The 22,175-nt window shown below is 65.6% G+C and overlaps 5 protein-coding genes across 8 annotated transcripts; 2 read left to right on the top strand and 3 right to left on the bottom strand.

Annotated features, from left to right (window-relative positions):
- The first annotated feature begins 14 nt into the window (after positions 1-14).
- Positions 15-3,173, top strand: LOC137452902 (zona pellucida sperm-binding protein 3-like). Its single transcript, XM_068161720.1, has 8 exons — positions 15-65; positions 506-691; positions 1,176-1,356; positions 1,488-1,602; positions 1,781-1,872; positions 2,247-2,341; positions 2,703-2,783; positions 2,875-3,173. The coding sequence occupies exons 2-8, from the start codon at positions 514-516 to the stop codon at positions 3,132-3,134; spliced, it is 1,002 nt and encodes a 333-aa protein (XP_068017821.1). The 5' UTR covers positions 15-65; positions 506-513; the 3' UTR covers positions 3,135-3,173.
- A 472-nt stretch (positions 3,174-3,645) lies between these two features.
- Positions 3,646-5,520, bottom strand: MTFP1 (mitochondrial fission process 1). 2 transcript variants are annotated; one of them, XM_068161868.1, is made up of 4 exons: positions 5,409-5,517; positions 4,481-4,608; positions 4,181-4,413; positions 3,646-3,861 (listed from the first exon to the last, which is right to left on the bottom strand). In XM_068161868.1, exons 1-4 carry the CDS (start codon positions 5,458-5,460, stop codon positions 3,786-3,788), a joined length of 489 nt encoding a protein of 162 aa, XP_068017969.1. In that variant the 5' UTR covers positions 5,461-5,517; the 3' UTR covers positions 3,646-3,785. The 2 variants fall into 2 exon arrangements, with proteins under 2 accessions (XP_068017969.1, XP_068017970.1); XM_068161869.1 differs by having other exon boundaries at positions 3,803-3,889; positions 5,409-5,520.
- A 500-nt stretch (positions 5,521-6,020) lies between these two features.
- Positions 6,021-10,981, bottom strand: SEC14L2 (SEC14 like lipid binding 2). The gene is made up of 12 exons (XM_068161867.1): positions 10,873-10,981; positions 9,491-9,566; positions 9,374-9,417; positions 9,111-9,170; positions 8,817-9,005; positions 7,793-7,888; positions 7,457-7,517; positions 7,296-7,379; positions 6,995-7,101; positions 6,770-6,909; positions 6,521-6,690; positions 6,021-6,431 (listed from the first exon to the last, which is right to left on the bottom strand). The coding sequence occupies exons 1-12, from the start codon at positions 10,924-10,926 to the stop codon at positions 6,280-6,282; spliced, it is 1,233 nt and encodes a 410-aa protein (XP_068017968.1). The 5' UTR covers positions 10,927-10,981; the 3' UTR covers positions 6,021-6,279.
- Positions 10,982-13,891: 2,910 nt separating this feature from the next.
- Positions 13,892-18,653, top strand: RNF215 (ring finger protein 215). Of its 3 annotated transcripts, none has more exons than XM_068161864.1 (10): positions 13,892-14,224; positions 15,722-15,850; positions 16,098-16,169; positions 16,277-16,362; positions 17,003-17,057; positions 17,369-17,473; positions 17,636-17,752; positions 17,828-17,965; positions 18,312-18,414; positions 18,546-18,653. In XM_068161864.1, exons 1-10 carry the CDS (start codon positions 13,892-13,894, stop codon positions 18,566-18,568), a joined length of 1,161 nt encoding a protein of 386 aa, XP_068017965.1. In that variant the 3' UTR covers positions 18,569-18,653. The 3 variants fall into 3 exon arrangements, with proteins under 3 accessions (XP_068017965.1, XP_068017963.1, XP_068017966.1); XM_068161862.1 differs by having other exon boundaries at positions 15,719-15,850; XM_068161865.1 differs by lacking the exon at positions 17,636-17,752 and having other exon boundaries at positions 15,719-15,850.
- Positions 18,654-19,860: 1,207 nt separating this feature from the next.
- On the bottom strand, positions 19,861-21,372 carry LOC137452988 (coiled-coil domain-containing protein 157-like). The gene is made up of 3 exons (XM_068161866.1): positions 21,218-21,372; positions 20,383-20,456; positions 19,861-20,305 (listed from the first exon to the last, which is right to left on the bottom strand). Exons 1-3 carry the CDS (start codon positions 21,332-21,334, stop codon positions 20,056-20,058), a joined length of 441 nt encoding a protein of 146 aa, XP_068017967.1. The 5' UTR covers positions 21,335-21,372; the 3' UTR covers positions 19,861-20,055.
- Positions 21,373-22,175: the final 803 nt, after the last annotated feature.

The raw sequence follows: 22,175 nt of genomic DNA, 5'->3' as shown, positions 1-22,175 counted from the left end.
CTTGCTGAGGATGATGAGGGTGTGCTGGTGGGTGCTGCTGTGGGAGGCTGTGCTGGGGCTGGCAGGTGAGTGGGGCTGGAACCCCCTGGCTGCTTCCCGTGGTCCTCCCAAGCCCTGGCTGTGCTGAGGGAGGTGTGGGTGCTGGCACCCACGGCTGGGGCAGGAGGGTGGGGGCCGGCTCTGCCCGGGGCTCCTGGTGCTCTCCTGGACCTGCTGGTGCAAGACTTCTTGCTGGAGAGGAGACTCCTTCCCATGACCTTGCCCTTTGGGAGGTGAGGTTGGAGCAGAGGGACTTGCAGGCAGCTCCAGGAGCCCCCAGGTCCGGGCAGGTCTGTAAGGACCTGCTTTGGGGGGAGGGTCTCGAGCCGCTGGTGGGCTGCTGGTGTGATCTCATGAGCAGCTCCTGCTCTGTCCCCAGCCTCGGCCAGGGCCATGGGACTGGGGAATGCAGTGAGCATGTTGCTGCACGCTCAGCCCCACTGGCTAAGCCCTGTCCTTGCTGCAGGCACCACCATGGCTTCAGCTGCTTCAGAGTCCCCTGGTCCTGCAGTGGTGGCTCCGGTGGTGGCCTCAGCTGTGGGGACAAGGGCTGCAGCCTCAGCACTTGCTGCCACCACCGTGACTGGTGAGGCTCATGCTCACCCCAGCTGGGAGGAGCCCACCATGAACTTCACCTTGAGGCTTCTGGATGGTGAGTGCTCTGCACCTGGTGTGAGGTGCCAGCTTTGGGGGGATGAGCCCACAGGATGGGTCCCACCAGGTCCCCTGAGCTTGACCAGCAGCAAGCAGTGCTTTCTCCTGGCTGGCCTCAGCACTAGGACCCAGCAGCAGGTGGTGTCCATCCCTGCAGGACCTCTTCTGCTACACCTTCCGCAGGCCTGGGGGCCTGAGCGATTCCCAGCTCTGTGCCTGGACTCTGGGGGTCAGCTGCCACTTGTCATCCTGGTGGGTGATGTGGTCCCTCTCAGCTCCGTGGTGGGAGCCAGGAAGGTGCTGTGGCTCCTTCCAGGGACAGGGGATGGCCTCTGTAACGTGGAAGCTGTGGGTAGCCACCTGACCTGTACGTGAGAAGGCAGACACCCGGGGGTGGTGGCCTGGCATGTGTCTGATGTCCCTGTCTGTGGTGGGACAGGCTTGGGGATGCCACCACACTGAACCCCCTCTTCCTCCCTCAGAGCACCCCAGTACCATGAAGAAGCCACTGGTGCTCAGCCCCAGCTCTGCCATCCGCCTGGAGGCCAGGGCCAGCTTCAGCCCCAGCATCCCCCTGAGGCTGTCTGTGGAGCAGTGCTATGGGAGCAGCGCAGCGCAGCTGGGACGCTCCAGGAGGGTCTTCACTGTGGTGAACAGCTATGGGTCAGTGCCTGGGGGAGGGGGAAACTGCTCCTCCAGGTACCCTGAGGTCCTGCAAGACCTCCTGATGGGGAAGGGCTGCCCAAGGGCTGGAGACAGCCTGGGAACACCCCTGTGTTGCTCTCCATGCTCAGGTGCCTGCATGGGCAGAAGCTGGTGAACCTGTCTGCCCAGCACCAGCCAGGGATGTCCACCCTCCGGCTCACCATCCTGGCCCCTGTGCTGGAGGATGGTCGTGAGGAGGAGGAGGTGAGGCTGGGGTGGTCCTTGGTAGCAGGATGGAGGCCCTAGGGAGGGACAGCCTGTGGCTCCTGAAACACCATCCCTCCTGGGGCTCCCTGCTGCCTGCTGGGGTGGCCTCCAGGCCAGGAGGTCAAGTGGGAGGAGAGCAGGGTCTCTGAGGAAGGCCATGGTGGTCTCTTGGCAGGTCTATGTGCACTGCCTGCTGATGTTGTCAGGGCCTGGCAGTGTCCAGGGGCATGGTGCCAGGACCTGCTTCTACAGCCAAGCCACAGCCAGGTAAGCTTGGCCCTGGGGAAGGGTCCCTGCCAGTGTCCCAGGACACCAGCACCCATGGGTGCTCTGGAAGCAGAAGCCACTCATCAAGGGGAAGCATCTGGGGGACCAGGCCAACCCACTGCCATCAGGGTGCCACCTCTCCACCCATGGCAGCCAGGTGGCATCACCACAGGTCCCAGCTTCCTCCTGGGACAGATAAATTGGGAAGGTGCTTGGGGTCTCCTAGGGGGCATCTCCCTCTGGGGTGGCCAAGGCTTGAGAGCAAGGCCCAGGCTAGAGCTGGAGGGACTTGCTGGCATGGCACCATTGTAGGTCTTGTGGGGGAGGCTGGGCTCCCCTAGACCTCTGCCCTCAGCTCTGTCCTCTCCTCTCAGCTGGCACAACGCAGAGGACCCATCAGAGAGTGCCCCGTGCCGCTGCTGTGACACCAGCTGTCCGCTTGAGGGCGCCCTCTTCGGAGAGCTGCCAGGTACTGGGGCTGGGCTGTGGTGGCCTCACGGTACTGGGGTCCCCTCCCTGGAGATAGTCGAAGTGAGGCTCGAAGGGCTCTGGGCAGCCTGGGAGCAGGCTGGAGGTGGCTGTGAGCAGCCTGCTGTGGTGTGAGGTGTCCCTGCCCAGGGCAGGGCTTGGAGCTGGCTGAGCCTTGAGCTCCCTGCCAGTTCTGACTGTATCTAGCTGAGGATGCCCCTGCTGACTGCAGGGGTGGGGGGGTTGGACTGGATGACCTTTGGAGGTCTCTTTCCACCCTGAGCATCCTCTGATTCCATTTGGAGTCCTGGGAGGGGGATCCAGAGGCTGGGACAGGCAGTACTGACCATGCCCTCCCCCAGGGCTCCCAGGAGAGGGCACGCTCCACCAGGAGACAGTTGGGCCACTGCTGGTGCAAAAGGAGAAGGTGCCATGGTATGAAGGTGAGCAGACAGCCCACCCCCCTCCCCCAAAGCCACCATCCCCGGTGCTGAGGCAGCCCCTGAGCCCCCCCTGCTCTGCTGCCGTCCCCAGCTCCGTGCCGCACGGTGAAGAGGCTCCTGCTGGCTGCCCTGGCCCTGCTGGGCAGTGCCCTGCTGGCAGCCACCCTGGTGGGGGCTCTGCTGGGACTGGCCTTGGCCACCTGGCGCCTGAGGGGACAGCGGCGGCGACGGCGGAGAGGTCACTGCCCCTTCCAGGCCGAGCTGCAGAGCGTGGTGGGGGCCTTGGCCTCCAGGGAGTCAGAGAAAGGGCATGAGGTGGGTCCAGGCTACCACAGCCTGGCACAGAGCTAGCTGTGAGCTGGGGACCCCCTCCTCTCCTCCCCCAATAAAAGGAGGCTTTCTGTTCTCTAAAGCATCTCATGGTGGTACCTCGTGGATGCCACCACGGGCTGGGGCTGTGCCACCACCCTTGGAAGCCACATCTCCTGGTGGTACCTCCTGGTGGTACCAGGTGTGGCTTCTAGTTGTGGTGGCATGGCCCCAGCCTGTGGTGCAGGAGAAGCCTGGTGGCTTCTGGATGGGAGGATTTGGGTCTCTGGAGGCAGCACTGAAGAGCTTGGACACGGTGGCAGCTCCTGCTGGGGACTGTCCCAGGAGGCTGGTGGTAGTGTGCAGAGGGATGGAGGGGTTCCAGATAGGAGCTGGGGGTGCTGGTGTGTGATCAGGACTGCTCTGGGGGTGCTGGGACACCCCATTCCAGGGTGGGCAGCTCAGCCAGACCGATGTGCCTCCTCCAGAAGGGCACAGGGCAGTGGGTCCCCACCAGCTCTGGCAGGGCCCCCAAAGATCACCCAGCCTGGGGTCAGGTTTGAAATGGTTTATTAGGACCAGCCAAGGGGAAGGGTTGGCCGCTCTGGGGCCGTCACCTGAGCAAAGGTTCACAGTAGATGGGTCACAGCACCCCAAAACCAGCAGTGTGCCTCAGTGTCCCCCGCGGGGGGCTCAGTGTGGGGCCGGGGGCTCTCCTGGGGGCCTGTAGAGCTTGCGGAGGCTGGCGTCCATCAGGAAATCCACAGTCCTGCGGCAGGAGAGGGGGTCAGGGGGGCCTGGGGAGATGACACTGGCTGTGATAAAGGGGGCTGGAGCCGTCCCTCCTACCCCCCAGGGACCCTGTTCCTGATGTCACCAAGGCCCCAACCCTGCTAAAGCCAGGCTTAGCGCAGCCACTCCTGGCTAATCCCCAGCTCATGCTAATCTCTGTGCCATGGGGCTGTGTCCTGGCTGCACCCCACCAAAGCCACTCTGGGGCTCCATGGTCCCCTCCACCTCGCTCTGAGCCCACACTGGGACTGGCTGCAGGGAGGGGGTGGTGACCCCCGAGGCAGCATGCCCCTTACCTGTCGATGGGGGTGATGATGAGGGGGATGGCGGACAGCCCCAGGGCGGTGGTGGTCCAGCGGCGGACGGGCAGGGGCCAGCGGGTGAGGGCACCCAGCAGGGCCAGCGAGGCGGCGCAGAGGCGGTTGATGGTGATGCCAGGGATGGCCACCGAGGCCAGGCCCTGCCACACGAAGGTGTCCACCACGGCCACCCCCACTCGTGTGGCCTGGGCGGGGTCCTGAGCGTGGGCCTGGGGGGAAGGGGGGTGTCAGTGTGGGGGGGGAGTAGTTTGGGAGCGGGGAAGGGGTGACACTCACGGTGGCAGCTTTCCGGCCCTTGTCGATGGCGTCGGCGGTCACGTAGGCGCTGGCCACGCCGTAGCTGGCCCACACCACCGGCACGGGCACCAGTGGGCGGAAGGACTCGCCCACCTCATTGGCGTAACCTGGGGGGCAGGGGGGTCAGTCGTGTCCCCGGCACCCTTGCTCTGGGGGTGTCCCTGGGTGCAAGGAGGGAGGGGTCCTGCACAGAGGGGCTTGGGGCAGCTGGGTCACCTTGGAGCCCTGCTGCCACCAGGGTGTTGGGGGCTGTTGGGGCCAGGGGCAGTGACTGGTCCCAGTATCCAGTGCCCCGTACTGGTGGTAGTGACTGGCGCCGGTTCCTGATGCCCGTACCTGGTGCTGATGACAGCAATCAGTACACAGCAGTGACTGGCCCAGGCACCCAGTGCCAGTGACCTGTCCCACTGTGCAGTGACAGGGGCTGGGTCCCTGGTGGCAGTGTCCGGTGGCAGTGCCCAGAGTGTAGTGCTGGTACTCTGTACCAGTCCCTAGTGTGCAGCGCTGGTACCCAGTGTCAGTGCCCGGTGTGTGGCGTTAGTACCCGGTACTAGTACCCAGCGGCAGTGCCGAGGACAAGTGCCGGTGCCCGGTACCCCACACGGTGTAGGTGCCCGCTCCAGTGCCTGATACTCAGCGCCGGTGTTGAGTGTCAGTGCCCAAGGACAAGTGTCAGCGTGTGGTGCCGGAGCCGGCGCCAGTGCCCGGTACCCTGTCCGGCATTCGGGTTCAGTGCCTGAGGGCGAGTATCAGTGCCTGGTGCAATTTCCGGTGCTCGGTACCTAGTGTCAGTGCCCGAGACCCGACGCAGTGCCCAGGGTCAGTGCCCGGTAGCCGGTGCAGTGCGCGGTGTCAGTGCCCGAGGCCGTGTCAGTGCCCGGTAGCCGGCGTAGGTGCCGGTGCTCACCCAGGTATCGGACCCACGTGTCCCGGTAACGGTCGGGCTCCGCCGTCCCCATGGCACGCGCGCTCCCGCCGCCGCTACGGTCGCCGCACGTTCCCCTCCCGCCCCGCCCCCTAAGGCTACGACGTCACCAAGCCCCGCCCTGCGGCATGCGCTGGCTGCGAGATGGCGGGGAGGGGGCGGGGCCTGGCTATGCGCGCGACCCTGCGTCACCCGGCAGCGGCCATGTGGACGGGAAGTGGAACCGGGACCGGGAAACGGAAGGACCGGGGCTGGCTGCGGAGGGGCATGGGGCTGTTTATGGGGCTGACAGGGCAGTTGGCAGTAGGGCCTGGCTATGGGACTGAGCGGGGCAGCAGTGTCCGGTTACGCCGCTGGGCAGCGGGACCAGTGTGTGGTTATGGTACCAGACGGTCAGTAGGAGCCAGTTAGGTCTCGTTATAGACCCGAGAGGGCAGCAGGGACTGGTTGTGGGGGTAGAGAGGAGTTATAGGCTTGGTTATGGGGCGAGTGGGAGAATAGTCCTGGCTATGACATCAAGAGGGTCAGCAAGAGCAGATAAAGGGGCTGAGGGTGTAGCAAGGAGCTGGGGGACAAAACCAGCCACGACACAGCTCAGTCTGTCCCTTTACTTGCCTACGCCACACAGCAGCAGGTGGGCCCAGGACCTACATAAGGCACAGAGAGAGGGGGGGCCTCAGGTGCTCTGTGCCACTCCAGTCCCCCACTTTGGTGTGTGAGCTCCAGGGGCTCAGCCCCTTTTCTCCATCCTCCCAGCCCTCCTGGGGACACAGAGCAGCCACCTGCCCAGCTGTGGGACCTCAGAGGGTCCCCTGCAATGTGTCGGGGATCCAGGGCTGCGAGGGGGTCATCATTAGGGCTTGTGGTTGAGGGCCACCTCGCTGGGTTTGTCTGCTGTGTTCTGGATCTGCTGGACAGAGGCAGTGTCAGGCAGCAGCACCTCCACGCTGTAGCTCACCTTCTTGGAGTGGAGGTAGCTGTAAGTGTTGTCGAAGCGCAGGACATCTGCAGGAGGATGGGGCAGGGGGTGTCAGGGGCCTGGGGCACACCCCTGGCAGGCACCCAGCACCCCGGGGGAAAGGGGGCACGCTCACAGATGCCAGGCGTGGAGCAGGTGAGGGATCCATCCTCGGGCACCATGTGGGCGTTGTAGCGCTGGTTGGGGTACACCTCGGTCATCTCCCCTGCCCGCTGGCGCTCCCCAGCCTTGGTCTTCAGGTACACCCCGAAACCCACGTCGCCTCCCTCCGACTTGAACTGCCACCTGTGCAGGAGGGTCCGTGTGGTCCCACGGCACCGCTGCGCCCCCCAGCGCTGCCCGTGGCCTGGAGCCCCCTCCTCACCTGAGGACGCAGCCAGGGAAGAGGATCTCGTACTCCACCTGGTGGGAGGAGCCGCGGTTGACCACCGCCGCCTGCTCGTACTGCTGGGCCAGCTGGTCCCGCACGTAGTAGTGCTTGGGGACATCGCCCCCGTAGTTGATCTGCAGGAGGGGGGAGATGGGTATGGAGACACTACTCGTTCTTCCCCATCGAGCAGCCAGGGCTGTTGGGGTGGCCTGCTCTCACCTTGCTTAGGCACTTGGGGTTCCCGTCGGGGTCGGTCATGGTGCCCCCGTACTCCACTGGGATCTGACTGGGGTCGATGTACTTCTGCAGTTCCTCCTTCCAGTTGGCTGAGGGGGTGGAAGATGGCAGGGTATGGAGGGGGCTGTGGCCCTCGTGGGGAGCCCCAGCCTGGCTGGGACTCCCTCAGTGTTGGGGTTTCAGGTTTAGGGTGCAGGAGGGGACGAGGCACCCTGGCTTTGGCTTCCACCCCACCAAGGGACAACCCCAAGGGGAGGTGGGGAGGAGCAGGGTCAGGACTCACATCCCAGGACCACAACCTTCTTGCGGGTGTCCTCACTCAGCAGGTGCTTGACAAGGTTGTAGGCCACGGGGAAGATCTTGGGGGCTGGGGGGCAGATGGTGGGTGTTAGGGTGGGGATCAGCACCCAGCTGGGTGGGGTGGGACCCTGGGGCTGGACTCACCCTTCACAATAAAGAGGCGCTTGAGGGACTCGGGGAAGTTCTCCTCAAACATGGTCAGGAGCTGCAGGGTGGAAAGAGCTCAGCTCTGGGTCATTTACCCCCACCCCACAATACCCACCAGGGCATGGAGGGAGCATGGCAGACTGCAGGATGGGACCCCACACCCCAAAATGCCAGGGAGGGGGCATAGGGCACCAGCAGGAAACTGCTCTTGCATCATCCCTCGAGGCCATGAGTCAGCATGGATCCCTGCATCACCTCTGCAGCCTGAGGTGGGCTTGGTCCCCAGCCAGGGAAGGAGATGGGGGGGGGGGGTGTCAGGCAGAGGGTCCCTACCTCCCCATATACATCCACAGCTGGCTTCCAGAGGTGCTTCAAGCCCAGGCCCTCGCAGTCATAGACCATCATCACCATCTCAATCTTCTTGCCCAGCTGAGATGGGAGGATTGGGGGTGAGGCTCAGGTGGTCCCCAGCCCCTGTGCAGACCCACAGGAGGGGAGCTTCTGGGTTGGCTTCCCTTGGCCAGAGCCTACACCCAAGTGTTGGTGTAGGGAGAAGAGGTGGCATGGGCTGGCATGGGTGCTGGGACAGGGACATGGGCTGATGGGGCTGGGGAGAACATCTGTGAACCAGATGTTGACTTAGAGAGTCTATGGCAGCAGAGACAGGAGATGGACTTCATGGGGCTGGGAAGGACATTGGGTGGTGAAGATGGACCACAGACTTGTGGGGTCTGCAGGGACATGGGATGTACAGGATAAGCACTTGTGGGGCTGGGGAAGAGGAGGGACATGGACTGGTGGGGGTGGCAAGGGTGTGAACCGACAGGGCTGGCTTGCAGGAGTGGATGATGCATGGACTTATGGGGCTGTGGTGGGATGGACAGGATATGGGGTAAGGGAGATACACTGGACATGCTCCTGTAGGGCTGGGGAGGACACTGGCTGTTGGGAATCAACCAGACACTGACTTATGGGGGTGGCATTGATGTAGCTTGTGGCAGGATGGACAGGAGGTGGACTTGATGATCTTGGAAGTCTTTCCCAACCTTAATGATTCTATGGCTGGGGCTGGTGGGGCAGGACTGGATGTGAACCTATAGTGCTAAGGAGGATATTGGCTGGTGGGGATGGACACAGCACAAAATGAGGTTGGGAGAAACATGGTTTGTGGGGAGATGGGAAGGACATGGGCTGGATGTGGACCTGCAGACCTGGGTAGAACACTTGGTCATGGAGATGGAGCAGATGTGGACTTAGGGGGCTGGCAGGGACGTGGTCTGGCAGGGCTGGTGGGGACATAGCTTGGTGGGGAGCTGGGCTGGGGGGCCTGGCGGGGTGTGGGCAGGCAGGCACCCACCTCCTCAGTCTGCTTCTCACACTGGTGCCTCAGCACCTCACAGTCACGGAACTTGTTCTTGAGCAGGTCCTGCTTGGAGGCGGAGAAGAGCAGCCCCTTGGCGTCCAGGGGCCCGATGATCTCGTACCAGATGGGGCTGCCCTCCCGGTCGTAGCCGCACATGCCCCCCGACATGTACTTCTTGATCACCTGTGGGAGCGCCACGGAGGCTCAGGGGGACCCACTCGGCTCCCCCTGCAGTCTGGGGGCACAGTGCCCTCCGTGGGCCCCCACTCCAGGGCTGGGGACACTCACCTCTGGGGGCTCCCAAGCGATGATGTTGTCGGCGTCCATGTACTTGCGGACCTCGATGTGCTGTGGTGATAGGGGAGCAAAGCAAGCTGGGGTTGGGGGGACCTGGGGACACATCCACCCCCCAGGATGGGATCTTCCCCAGGGGCAGGTCAGCCCTGATGGCAGGAAGGGACTGTCCTGGTGGCCCATCCCAGATGACAAGCAGGAGGTGGCCATCAGCTATGGCTCTCCCCTCCCCCAGTAGAAGTGGGCTGTCCTCTCACCTTGCGCAGCATTGCCTCTGCCCTGGCCAGGTCGAAGGAGCGTGCTGCAAGGGAACACAGACCCTCAGTGGCGTCTTCCAGCCTCTCCCCCGTGTGTCTCCCCCACCCCAGGTTTACCTCGAAGCCATTTCAGGAGGAAATAGTCATCCTGGGCAGGCAAGGAGGGCAGCACGTCCTGCAGGTTCTGCCGAAACTGGGGGAAGAGGAGGAACCGTTCCAGGGGTCCTCACTCCCCCCCACAAGAGCCCCAGGGCTGGAGGTTTGTCCCCCTCCCTCCTCTCTGGCCATCCTCTCCCTCAAAAAAAGTCCCAGCCAGGAGTGGGACTTGTCCATGGAGAAAAGGGACACAGACTGTCCCATCCCTGCCACCAAGCCCAGCCGTGGTGAGTGGCTGGTATCTGCCAGGGGCCTATCTCCAGGTCAGCCACCAAGTGCCCGGTGTCCCCACACTGGTCACCTTGCACAAGGGGGGGAGTAGGAGCTGCCACCCACTGGGCTCCCTCTGGAAGGGTCCCACTGGGCAGCCTCACCCTGCAGCCATGACCAGCAGCATCCTTTGTGATATCAACTTGTGCCCCCTGTCTCCAGCAACACATCAGCAAGTCACAACCAGGCCAGAGCTGGCATTAGTGTGACAAGGTGCAAAGCTTTGGGAAGGGAGAAGAGGGGGTGGCAAGGCTTGGGGCACCCTTGGCACATGGCCCCTGCACACCCTGGGCAGGCTCCAGGCCAAATCTCTGTACCAGCCTGGGACCTTCCTGTAAGGAGCCTGATTAGATTATCTGCCGCTGAATTTAGGTGTAATTAAACCCGGGATTAGCTTCTTCACACGGAGGAAAACAAGGTGCCGGTGGAAGGGTTCTGCAGCTCGCCTTCCTCGCCGGCCCTTGGCACCACTTGGCACCCGGAGGGTTTTGTCTCCGTGCCCCATGCCTACTCCCACCCCCTGGCCTCCGGACCCCACTGGGGTCATTACCCGCGGTGGAGTTTGGTTGGGTCGAAAAGACAGCGATAAGATAAAGTCTCCATCGTTGCCCTTTCGGTGTGGTAGAATCCAGATAAAGCCTGGCACCTCGGTGAGGTGCCGGTGGAGGCACGGCACGGCCACCATGGCGGGTGCCCACCACCCATCTGGCTGTGCATCCTCGGGCCCAGGAGCTGCCATGGCAGCGCGGAAAGTTTCCCAGGGGGGAGGATGAGAGAGGGCTCCTCGGTGCCCAGTGTCCGCAGGCCGGGCCGCCGGTGGGATGGTCCAGCTGGTGGCACCTCCAGGACCCGGCCGGGAGGCTCCTTCCCCCGTGGGAAGCCCTCCAGTGGGGCTCAGCCGGTGAGTTTGGGCCCGGGAGAGGAAGGGCGATGGAGCTGCGGAAGCACCCCGGGAGCGGCGGGGGGCGGGCGCGGGTGATGCCCGTCGCCGCGGGTGCAGGTTGCAGCGGAGCAGCCCCGGAAGCCTGGCTCCGGTTCCCCCCCCACCGCCACCGCCGCCGGTCCCGGCTCACCTGCGCCAGCGTCTCCGCCTGCCGCGGGCTGAGGTCCCCTACGTGGCCGCTCATAGTGCCGGGCCCCGGTGCGGCGATGCGGCGGCAGTGCCGGGGCCCGGCCGGCGGCGAGTGGCGAAGGCTTTCGAACCCCAGCCCCGCCCCCGCCCCGCCCCGCCCGGCGCAGCCCCAGCCTTGGACCCTGCCCGCCCGGTCAGCGAACTCCCCGCCCCGGCGCACGGCGGGGGCGTGCGGGGGCATGGGCGCTGTAAGGGGTATGAGGGCTGTAGGGCATCTGAGATGGCACGGAGCCTGGGGGGGACACGGGCAGGGCTGGGTCCTAGAGAGGATTTGGAGGGGGGGGGGGGGACATGGGGGCATGGGGAGACGGGGGGGTACAGGAGGTAGAGAGATGAAGGGGTTGGGCGGGGGGTGTCTGGGGTATGTGGGAGCTGTAAGGGCTGAGCAGGGGTCTTGGCCAGGGGAAGGGGTAGCCTGTTCTCACTGTCCCTTCCCAGGAGTGCTGCCCTGTGTCCCCCCCCATGGATGTCCCATGGAGCCATTTGTCTTCCACAGAGCCCTTAGGTATCCCACGGAGCCATGTGTGTCCCTTGGCGCCGTAGATGTCTCACAGAGCCACCTGTACCCCATGAACCTATGGATGCTCCACAGAGCCATCTACACCCCCTGAGTGTCCCACGAAGCCAGCCCCACCTCAGTGCTCCCTCCTTGGGGCAGTGCTCATGGCAGCAGCACCCCAGCTTCCCATTTCTGGGGGGCTCCTCCACCAAATTCGTGCAGGACCCACACGGGTGCCCACCATTCACAGCCCATGCCAGGAGCCAGCTGGACTTCCAGGCTGCTGCTGTTGGCCCAGCCAGACCCTTGCCAAATAGGGAATTTTTGCCATGTGGTTAAACCGGCTCCGGTTGCCGGCCGTGGGTGGAGGGGCCCTGCCTGCTCAGGGGTGAAATCCTCACGGTTGCAACACGATGGAGGACTTGGGGGACATTGGGGACACACCCAGCCCTGCCCTGCAGGTGCCCAGTCCTTGGCCCCGGTATGGCTCCTGCCGAAAGGAGGTCAGCGCCGGGGCCTGTGCTAATCCCCCCGGTAACCCCTCCCGCCGGCACACGTGCCAGCCACACGTGTCCAGAGCAGGGCCAAGAGGGTGGCACTGCCAGGGCCACCTGCCCCGTGCTGGTGTGGCGATGACTGAGGGGTCTCGAGGGTCGGGGAGCAGTTGGAGTTTGGGTTACAGGGCTATGGGTGTGGGCCTGTGCCATCTGGGCTGTCCCCACACGTCTGTCGTGGTCTCGGGGTGCAGCTGTGTGCAGGGCTGTGTGTGCCCTGCTGTTCCCATGGCCGTGTGTGCCCTGCTGTTCCCATGGCCATGTCCCCAGGTGTATGCCTGTCCCCGGGGTACTCCCATGGCCCTGTGGTACTCCCCTGTGCATTCTCAGGGAACTGGTGCCAGGGGGAACCGTAAGGGGTTGTGTTCCCATGCCTGGAATTATGCCTGTCCTTGTCCCTATCCCTTTCCCTCTCCTAGCGCCTCTCCCAGTCTCTGTGCTGGTCTTGGTCCCTGTTTCCCTGTTGCCATGCCTGTCATTGGTCCTGGTGCCAGTCGCTCCTCCTGTCCCTGCCCTTATCCCTCTTACTGTCCTGGTGCCCAACTTGCCCTGGCTCTTGTTGCTGTCTTGACCCCAGGCCCCACTCCCTGTCCCTATCCCGATCCTTGTCCCAGCCTTCTCCCTCTCTCTGTCCTGATCCCTGTCCCCATCCTTTTCCTGGTACCAGTCCCTGTTCCCAGCTCTTGTCCTGGTCTCAGCCTTTGTCCCTGTCCTGATGCCAGTTCCTCATCCCGATCTTGGCCCTTGGCCCTGTCCCTGGCCTGGCCATTGTCCCTGTCCCTGACCTTGTCCCTATCTCCATTCTGGTCCCAGTTCTTGTCCCTATCCCAGTGCCAATCCCTAGAGCTGTCCCTGTTCTTTTTCTGGCCCCTGTCCCTGCCCCTGCTCCTAGTGCCAGTCCTGTTCTTGGTGCATGTCTCTCTTCCAGTGCCTCTCAGTGCTTGTTAGAATCAGCCTGGGTGGAAGAGAAGATCGTCCAGTCCAACCCTTGACCCAGCTCTGAAATATCTACATGAAACCATGTCCCTAAGTGCCAGGTCCACACACCATTTGAACTGCTCCAGGGATGGGGACTGCAGCACTGCCCTGGGCAGCCTGTTCCAAAGTTTAAGAACCCTTTCAGTGAATAAATATTTCCTGAGCTCCAGCCTCAGCCTCCCCTGCTGCAGCTTGCAACCATTTCCTCTGCACCTGTCCCTTGCCACCAAGAAGCAGAGGCTGCCCTCTCCTCACTGCAATCTCCCTGCAGGCAGCTGGAGAGAGCAAGGTCCCCCTCAGCCTCTTCTGCAGCCTCAACACCCCCAGCTCCCTCAGCCCCTCCTCGTGGGCCAGGGGCTCCAGGCCCTTCTGCAGCCTCATTGGCCTGCTCTGGACAGGCTCCAGCCCCTCCATGTCCTTCCTGGAGTGAGGGTCCCAGAGCTGAGCCCAGCACTCAGGTGTGGCCTCAGCAGTGCTGAGCACAGGGGGGTGGTCACCTCCTGTCCCTGCTGCCCACCCTGTCTCTAACACAAGCCAGGATGCCCTTGGCCTGCTTGGCCCCCTGGGCACTGCTGGCCCCTGGTCAGTGACCGTCAACCAACACCCCCAGGTCCCTCTCCGAGTCGCAGCTTCCCATGTCTGTAGTTCCCCATGGGGCTGTTGTGACCCAGGTGGAGGGCTTGGCATTGTCGAACTTCATACAGTGAGCCTCGTCCCGGTCCCGGCCCCATCCCTGTCTCTATGCCAGTCCTTGTCCGTGCCCCAGTAGCGGTTTCCGTTCTTATTGCTGCCGCGGTCCTCGTCCCAGTCCCGCCCCAGCTGCCGGTGCCAGCCCCGTTGCGGACTCTCCGTCTCCCCGCGGCGACTCAGCGGCTCCTCCGGGCGGCAGGGGGCGCTGCGCGGCGGCGCGGCGCAGGCAGCGCGGGGCGATGGCGGCGGTGCGGGCTGCGCTGCTGGCGCCGCTGCTGGCTCTGTGTCGGGCCGGGCCGGGAGCGGGGCCGGGGCCGGGAGCGGGGCCCGCCGCCTGCCTCGAGGTGGCGGTGGCCGAGCCGGGGAATGAAGCCGGAGCGGCCGCGGGGCCTGCCGCCTGCGTCGAGGTGGCGGTGGCCGGGCCGGGGAGTGGCGGCGGAGCGGCTGCGGAGCCCGGCGGCGCCTACAAGTTGCGCGGGGCCGTGCTGGGCGTAGGGGGCGGCCGGGGCGCGCCGGGGCGGGGGGGCCTCGGGGAGGAGCAAGAGGAGGAGATCCGCGGGCAGCTGCTGCTGGTGAGCACCGGCACGGGAGCGGGCACGGCGGGGCTGCGGGGGGCTGTGGGTACCGGCACGGGAGCGGGCACCGCGGGGCTGCGGGGGGCTGTGGGTACCGGCACGGGAGCGGGCACCGCGGGGCTGCGAGGGGCTGTGGGTACCGGCACGGGAGCGGGCACCTGGGGGGCTGCAAGGGGCTGTGGGTACCAGGACAGGAGCGGGCACCGCGGGGCTGCGGGGGGCTGTGGGTACCGGGACAGGAGCGGGCACGGCGGGGCTGCAGGGGGCTGTGGGTACCGGGACAGGAGCGGGCACCGCGGGGCTGCGAGGGGCTGTGGGTACCGGCACGGGAGCGGGCACCTGGGGGGCTGTAAGGGGCTGTGGGTACCGGGACAGGAGCGGGCACCGCGGGGCTGCGAGGGGCTGTGGGTACCGGCACGGGAGCGGGCATCGCGGGGCTGCAAGGGGCTGTGGGTACCGGCACGGGAGCGGGCACCTGGGGGGCTGTAAGGGGCTGTGGGTACCGGCACGGGAGCGGGCACCTGGGGGGCTGCAGGGGGCTGTGGGTACCGGCACGGGAGCGGGCACCGCGGGTCTGCGAGGGGCTGTGGGTACCGGGACAGGAGCGGGCACCTGGGGGGCTGTAAGGGGCTGTGGGTACCGGCACGGGAGCGGGCACCCGGGGGGCTGCAGGGGGCTGTGGGTACCGGCACGGGAGCGGGCACCGCGGGTCTGCGAGGGGCTGTGGGTACCGGGACAGGAGCGGGCACCGCGGGGCTGCGAGGGGCTGTGGGTACCGGGGCAGGAGCGGGCACCTGGGGGGCTGTAAGGGGCTGTGGGTACCGGCACGGGAGCGGGCACCTGGGGGGCTGTAAGGGGCTGTGGGTACCGGGACAGGAGCGGGCACCTGGGGGGCTGTAAGGGGCTGTGGGTACCGGGACAGGAGCGGGCACCTGGGGGGCTGTAAGGGGCTGTGGGTACCGGGACGGGAGCGGGCACCTGGGGGGCTGTAAGGGGCTGTGGGTACCGGGACAGGAGCGGGCACCCGGGGGGCTGCAGGGGGCTGTGGGAGCTGGGACTGGGTGGGAATGGGAAAGGGGAGGGCAGTTGGGATTTGGGGGCACTGGGACATATTGGAGAGGACCATTGGGCACTGGGGGCAGCTGTGAGCAGTGATGGGGGGCTATGGAACTGGAGGACAGGGGGCAATGGAGAGGAGAGAGAGGTGGTAACTGGATGGCAGTGGGCACTGGGGGTTGGTGGGGAGGCCAGGGACATGGTGGGGTGGGTGAGCTCCAGGAGGCACTGATGGGCACAGCCTGGGGCAGGAAACAAGAGGGTGCCCAGAAGCAGAGGGGAGGTGCAGACAGGGATGGGGGTAGCAAGAGCCAGTTGCTGTCCCCTGTGCCACTCCAGCTGCTGTGCCCATCCATGTGCAGTGTTTTTTGGGTACTTGGGAGTGTCTTCAACCCTGGGCACCCATCCTGGCTCTCCTAACACAGCTGTGCCCAGCAGGTGGGAGATGCAGATCCCGAGCTGGGTGCTGCTGCCCCCTGGATCGGCGTGGTGCCCGTGGGTGAGGAGCCAGCCGAGGGCCCCCGTGGTGCCAAGGAGGAGTCCTTCACTGCTGCTGTTGTCAGCAAGGTGACTGCCCACCTGCCTCAGATCCTCTCCACCTGGCCCAGTGGCTGCTGTGGTATTTGTTGGTTGCAGGGCACCTCCTGGAGTGTCTCCTTGCCATATGTGAGAGGTTCTGGCCTGTGCTTGTTGACAGGAAAGCCCTTGGCAGGGCTTCTGGGCAGTGCCAGCCCCTCTTGGGCTTCTTGTGACTCTTCAGCCAGGGCAAGGAGGCAGTGGATGCCCTCTGAGCCTGTGCCCTGTGTCTCTGCAGATGAAGAGAGCCCTGGTGCTGGGGGCATCAGCCCTGCTGATCCTGGCGCTGAACCAGAATGCCATCCGGGAGGTAGGACAGGCCTGGCAGCAGCTGGCCTGGCAGCAGCTGGCCTGGCAGTGGGTCCCCAGGCTGCTCTCGTGCCCTGCTGACACCTGTGGCCTTCCTCTCTGCTGCAGCTGGATGTTTCCCAGCTCCTTGCCAAGCCTGTGATCGTGATCCAGTCCTCGGACAACGTCACCAAGCTGCTGGGAGCGCTGCTGCGGTGAGGGCTGGGGCAGGGCTGGAGCTGTCCCCTGCCTGGCTGTGCCAGCCAGGGGCTGTGCTGGGGAGAGCAAGGGGAGGTCTCTCACATCGCATTCCTTGGGCTGGGCTCTAGCTTCTAGGGACCAGCTGGGGCTGAGAGATGTCAGCAGGAAGGGTCTGAGGCAGACTCAGCCTTTCCTCAGGGCCAGAGCCCTTCCGTGGGTCCCCACACAGTGGCAGGGGCTGGCTGTGGCCTTTGCCAAGGTCGCTGGGGCTCAGTGCGAATTAGCCAGGCCAGTTGGTTGCCAGCATGGCACCAGCATCCCTGCTGCCTTTCTTGGTGTTCATCTCAACCTCCTGCACTGCTGGGCCCCCCTTGGTGCTTCTTACCCCTGGTGAATCGGTATTGCTGCCATGGTGTCACCTGGGGAAACTGAGGAATGGACCTGGGAGAGAGAGATCAGTGCAGGGTTGCTCAGAGGGCCAGGAAGGGGACACCTTACTGTGACCTTCCCTCTGTGTTGGCTGTCCCCAGTGTCCCCTCAGTGTGAGTTTTCCATCCCTATGGGGAAGGGGCTGCTCCCTAGCAGTGGGGTGCTGTGGGCTGGGTCTTGCTGCCCCCCATGGGACTGATGTTCCTCTTTGTCTTGTGCTCACAGGGGGCTGCGGGCTACAGCCAGGATCACCTACCAGGCAGTGCTGCTGGAGAACCTGGTATGTAGGTTCCCCTGCTCCTCTTCCTTCACTTCTCCTGCTCCTCTCTGTCCTGGTTAGGGGGGCAGAGGCATATGTGTGCCCACCCAAACTTCCCAGGCCAATGTGGAGGCCAGGCTGCAGGGAGCAGGAGCCAGCTCCAAGGCTCTTGGTGTCTTGGTTTCCCCAGACTCGCTCCATGGGAGTGGGGCAGCTGGCAGCTACCAGCGCTTCCTCCTGTCCTCCACCCAGCGTGGCCTGGCCGTGCCCACTCGCTTGGGCAGCGCTGGGAGTCGTGGTGGCCACCAGCAGTGCCCTCTCTTGCCTGGCAGGGAGTGACCCTCACCCTGTGGTCCACCTGCGGCCTCTCCCGAGGAGGTCTGTACGGGGAGTGGCAGGGAGTCATCTGCACGGGGGAGACCAGCTCACAGGTGCAGGTACGTTCCCCAGCGCCAGCCAGGGCTCCCCGCGGCGCTGGAGCCCCCGGGGCGGGGGCAGGGGCGGCGGTGGGGCGGGGAGCGGCGCGGGGGTGCCCGCCGCTCCGCTGCCCAGCGCCGCCGTGCCCAGCGCCGCCGTGCCCAGCGCCGCCGTGCCCGCAGAAGTGCCTGCAGCAGCTGTGGAACACCATCCTGCTGATCGCCCTGCTGCTCTGCACCGGCCTCGTGGTGCAGGCCCAGCGGCAGTCGCGCCACCGCCCCCCGGAGCGGGACGCCGAGGTGGGCACCTCTCCGCTCTGCTCTCCGCCGGGGAGCGCGGCGGCTGGGCGCTGAGCTTCTGCTCTGCCCCGGCAGCTGGACCTGAAGCAGCGCGTCCGGCGGCGGCTGCTGGCGCTGAAGACTCGCCGCTACCACCCGGGCAGGGCTCCGCGCCGCCGCGCCTGCGAGATCGACAGCTGCGCCGTCTGCCTGGACCAGTTCCACCGGAGCCAGGTGAGGGCTGCGCCGCGGAGCCTGCAGCCTGGCCCGCCCGCCGCTGGGGGCGCCCTGCGCTTGTGCCATCCTTCGGCTGAGCCTCCCCTGGCCGCCGGGGCGTCCCTGCCGGGGGCTCATCCCTGTCTGCGGGGCAGCACGATGGGAGGCAGGTGCTTGACCCTCAATGGTCATTTGTCCAAGCTCCCTGCAGTCAGCAGGGACACCTCCAACTGGATCAGGCTGCCCAGGGCCACGTTGAGTCTGGTCTTGTCTCCAGGGATGGTGGGCCTCAAACTCCAGGGACAGGGCCTCAGCCCCTCCCCACTTTGGCTCACCTCTGCTGCCTGCTTCCCTCCCCCTGCAGTGGCTGCGGGTGCTGCCCTGCTCCCACGAGTTTCACCGGGACTGTGTGGACCCCTGGCTCCTCCTGCAGCAGACCTGCCCTCTCTGCAAGCGCAACGTCCTGGGTGAGAGCCACACCGCTGCCCACCGGGCCCCGGGAGCGTCTCTGTGCTGGGGCGAGGGCTGGGGGGTACCAGAGGGCTCCCCCCTCCCCCAGGCTCCCTGTGTGTTCACCTTCCTTCCTCCTGCCTTCCAGGGAACTGCTGCATGGAGAGTTAGCTGGCCTGGTGGACGTGCTCCGGGGACAGCCCCATCGCCGCTCCGGGGAGAGGGAGGGGTGCAGGGGGTGCTTGGCACTCGCTGCTGGCGCCGGGCTCAGGCCCCTTCAGAGAGGAGGAGCTCAGGGCTTTCCCCCTGCTGGGCGTGATTGGAGGGGTGGGAGGGGTCCAGGCGGTGCCAGGGGGCTGGGGGGAGTGGGTGCCAGGTAAGGAAGCAACAGGGGCACCCCTGGGGTGGGAGGCTGGCAGCGAGGCGAGCCCTGGAGCAGCTGCCCTCCCTCGCTGCCCGCAGGAGGCTTCCCAAGGCTCTTGTATTTCACTGCTAGGTGCAGTGGCTGTGCTGGGGTGGGCTCCTCCACACCCAGGTGGCAGAGCTGACAGGGACAGGGACAGAGCTGGCAGGGTGCCCACCCGGGGGGGGTGAGAGCTGTATTTATGCCAACTTCCCAGAGAGGATGGCGCAAGGCTGCCGCGGCGCCCGGCCCCAGAGCGCCTTGGGTTGCCAGGGGCCCCTCTAACCGAGCGTGGGGCTGGCTTGATCAAGCATGGGCTGGGTTGAGCGCACACAGAGCTTGTGTGGGGCCTTGCTGGAGCCAGCAGGGCTGTGCTGGGGGGGCTGAGCAGCTCCTGTCCCACGCGGTGCCCGCAGGACGCCGGGCTGCGGCGTCGCGCGCCTCCGTCTCTAGCGAATACAGAGCGAGGACGAGCTGCCGTGTCTGGTCTTGGGGCTGCCTCTGAGGCCGGCAGGGTGGGTTGGGGCCACCTCAGGTGGGTGGTTGGGTGGTCCTGGGCCCTTCTGGTGCTCGTGGCTGCTGGCAGCGCAGGGAGGGCCATTCTCCCAGGCTGTGGCTGAGGGCAGCTCAGACTCCTTTCATCCCCAGCCCAGCTGTCCGTTCATTTTCCACTCAGAGCAGCCTGGCCCCATCCCAGCTGCCTCTTGGGAACAGGCTCTGGCATGAGCTCACTCGTGCTGTGCCCAGCATTGTCCGGCTGCCCGCAGGGCCAGCGCTCTGCCAGGGCCTCCAGCAGCAGCTTAGCTGCGGTGACAGAGCTCCAGCGTGCAGCAGTGTCCCTGCTGAGGGGCTCCCTGCCTCTGGGGATGGCAGACCCCTGGCTGCCAGCCAGGAGAAGCCAGCGCTGGCTTGACCCCTGCCTGCAGTGGGGCTTCTCCCATAGCTGATGGGCTGAGGCAGAAGGGCAGGGACACACTAGCCCAGCCCTCCCCTGGGCCCTCACCCTGGGTTTTGCCACAAGCCACCACGTTGCCCAACAGAGAGGGACAACAAAGGGAGCTGCCTGGACGGGTTGGGTGCTTCATTGCTGCAGAAAAGGGTGAAGCAACAGGCAGAGTGTGCTGCCAGTGCCAGGAGCTGAGCTGGGGACTGGCTCCTGGGCTGCCAGCGTCCAAGGGAACCTTCCTGACGCACAGCGAGGCGCCGTGGGGCTGGGCAGGTGGCTGCTCCCCCGAGCTGCCTTCCTGCCTTGGTCTCAGAAACGTTTGACGTGGAGAGAGCGCAGCTGGGGCGGGAGGAGGGGCAGGTGGGGGCTGCCCATCCCTCTGGGCTGCCCAGGGCTCAGCACCAGCTGCTTAGCTGGGAAGGAGAGGCAGGGTCGGGGCTTGCCCCTGGGCTCTGCCAAGGGTGGCTTTGGCCAGTGGCTGTTGGGAGGCCACTGCTGGCTCCTGCCTGCGTGTCCCTGTGACCCCGTGGCGTCCCCCCTGCTCTGGCTGCTGGGCTGCCTGCAGGGAGTGGGAGCAGTTAGAGGGGAGGAAGAAGAGGGAAGCTCCTCAGCCCCTTCCTCTGGGCACCTACTCACCTTGTGTCCTGCCCACTGGTCCCTGTGCTGGGCTGGCTGCTGAGCTGGGAACAGAGCTGGCTCTGTGGGATGAGCTGGAGGAGAGAAGAGAGGATGGAGCTGCCCCCTGGCTCCTGGCACCCCTTGGCCCCTGCCCTGGGTGAGTGTCACTGCTGAGCTGGTGGCAGTGGCACTGTGCTACACCAACCAAGATGGGGCTGATGTAAAGGAGCTGGGGACCAGCCCCAGGCACCTCCCTGCCAACAGCAGTTAAAGCAGACTGACCTGGTGGCACAGGAGCCCAGGCCAGGCCAGCACAACCCCTGGAGACAGGCTAAACCAAACGGGGCTGGGCCAGAAGGGCTGGCCCAGGGAAGGGCATTGCAGCATCCCCTCTGCCCAGCTGGTGCTGCCCAGCTCGTGCCAGTCACTCCCAGGGAGCCCTGTGAGCTGTCCCTGCTTGCAGCCTAGCGCTGGGGACATGCTGGAGTGGGTCTGGCTCTGGCTGCTGGCACTGCAGTGAGCCAGCACCAGCTTGGCTGCTCTGGCTGCTGGGAGGAGCCAGCTTGGGCTGAAATGGGCTCCTGAGGGCAGGATCAGCCCTGACACAGCACAGGATCCCAGCCCCTGCCCAGCTTTGTGCCCCTCTGGAAGCAGCTTTGTCCATGCAAGGTGCCCCACGGCCTTTTGCCACCCCCCCAAAGCCTTTCCTGCCAGGGAACACCACAGGGCACCACCCCCAGAGGACATGGGACAGTGCCAGGGGCCAGGGTGGACTCCGGGTACACAGCACCCAGCTGGCACTCGCACCCCCTCCCCCCTGGCACCCTGCTGGCCCTGGCTGGGTGCAGCTCACCTGCAGTGCCCCCTGCTCAGCAGCCAGCTTCACCTTGGCCAGGGCCGAGCCGAGCCGCGCGCTCTCCCGCTCCAGCACCTCCCTGCGGATGCTGTTGGCCTGCAGCTGCCTCTCCATGTCCTCAGCCACGTTCCCGCTGCCTGCCAGCACAACAGGGCACCCCTGGGGCAGGAGCTGGAGCGCTGTGGCCACCTGAACAGCACCAGCACAGCCTGGCAAGTGGCAGCTGGGAGCCGAGCCCAGGCCAGCTGGCACCTCGAGGGGCAGTGAAGCGCTGCTGGTGCCCCGGCCCGGAGCCTGCGCTGGCGGTGCCCGCACGAGGAGCTGTGCTGGGATGGCAGCAGCTTGGCACAGCCCAGGGCTCAGCCCCACCAGCAGGACAAAGGGTGCTGGGGTGTCTGGGGCTGGCAGAGCCCTGGCAGAGCCCTGGCAGAGCCCTGGCAGAGCCCCGAGCACAAGGCCGGGTGGGGGTCGCAGGCCCTGCTGCCCTTACTCTGCAGCGGCGTCTGGCTGCGGCTGTGGAGCTCAGGGAAGAGCACCAGGAGCCTCTCCTGCTCCTGCAGCTGCTGGGTCTGCTGCTCCAGCCTGCAGACCTCGGCCTGCAGCTCCCAGACCGACTGCTCCAGGCTCAGCTTCTCCTGCTGCAGCTCGGCCAGCAGCTCCTGTGGGGCACAGCAGGGAGCAGGTGAGCTTTGAGGCTGCTCCCTGAGCCCTGGGGGGGTGTGGAAGGAGGGAGCCTCAGATCCCCAGGGAGAGCTCCTTGCCTTCCCTTAGGTGACAAGGCTATCCCATGGGAAGTGGACAGTGAGGCTCTGCAGGGTCTCAGCTGTGAGGCCCTGGTGAGAGCTGGAAGCCACAGCTGGCCAGGTCCCAGCGTCACCCCAAGTCACAGCAGTGCAGCAAGTGGCTCCTGACACCCCCCTGGCACTGCTGTGGCCCCTACCAGCTGCCCCCAGCA

This window comes from Melanerpes formicivorus, unplaced genomic scaffold, assembly GCF_026170545.1.
Source record: "Melanerpes formicivorus ecotype bairdi unplaced genomic scaffold, bMelFor1.0.p_v2 SCAF_60, whole genome shotgun sequence".
In the NCBI taxonomy this organism is placed as follows: domain Eukaryota; kingdom Metazoa; phylum Chordata; class Aves; order Piciformes; family Picidae; genus Melanerpes; species Melanerpes formicivorus.
This window is presented reverse-complemented; position numbering and strand designations above follow the sequence as displayed.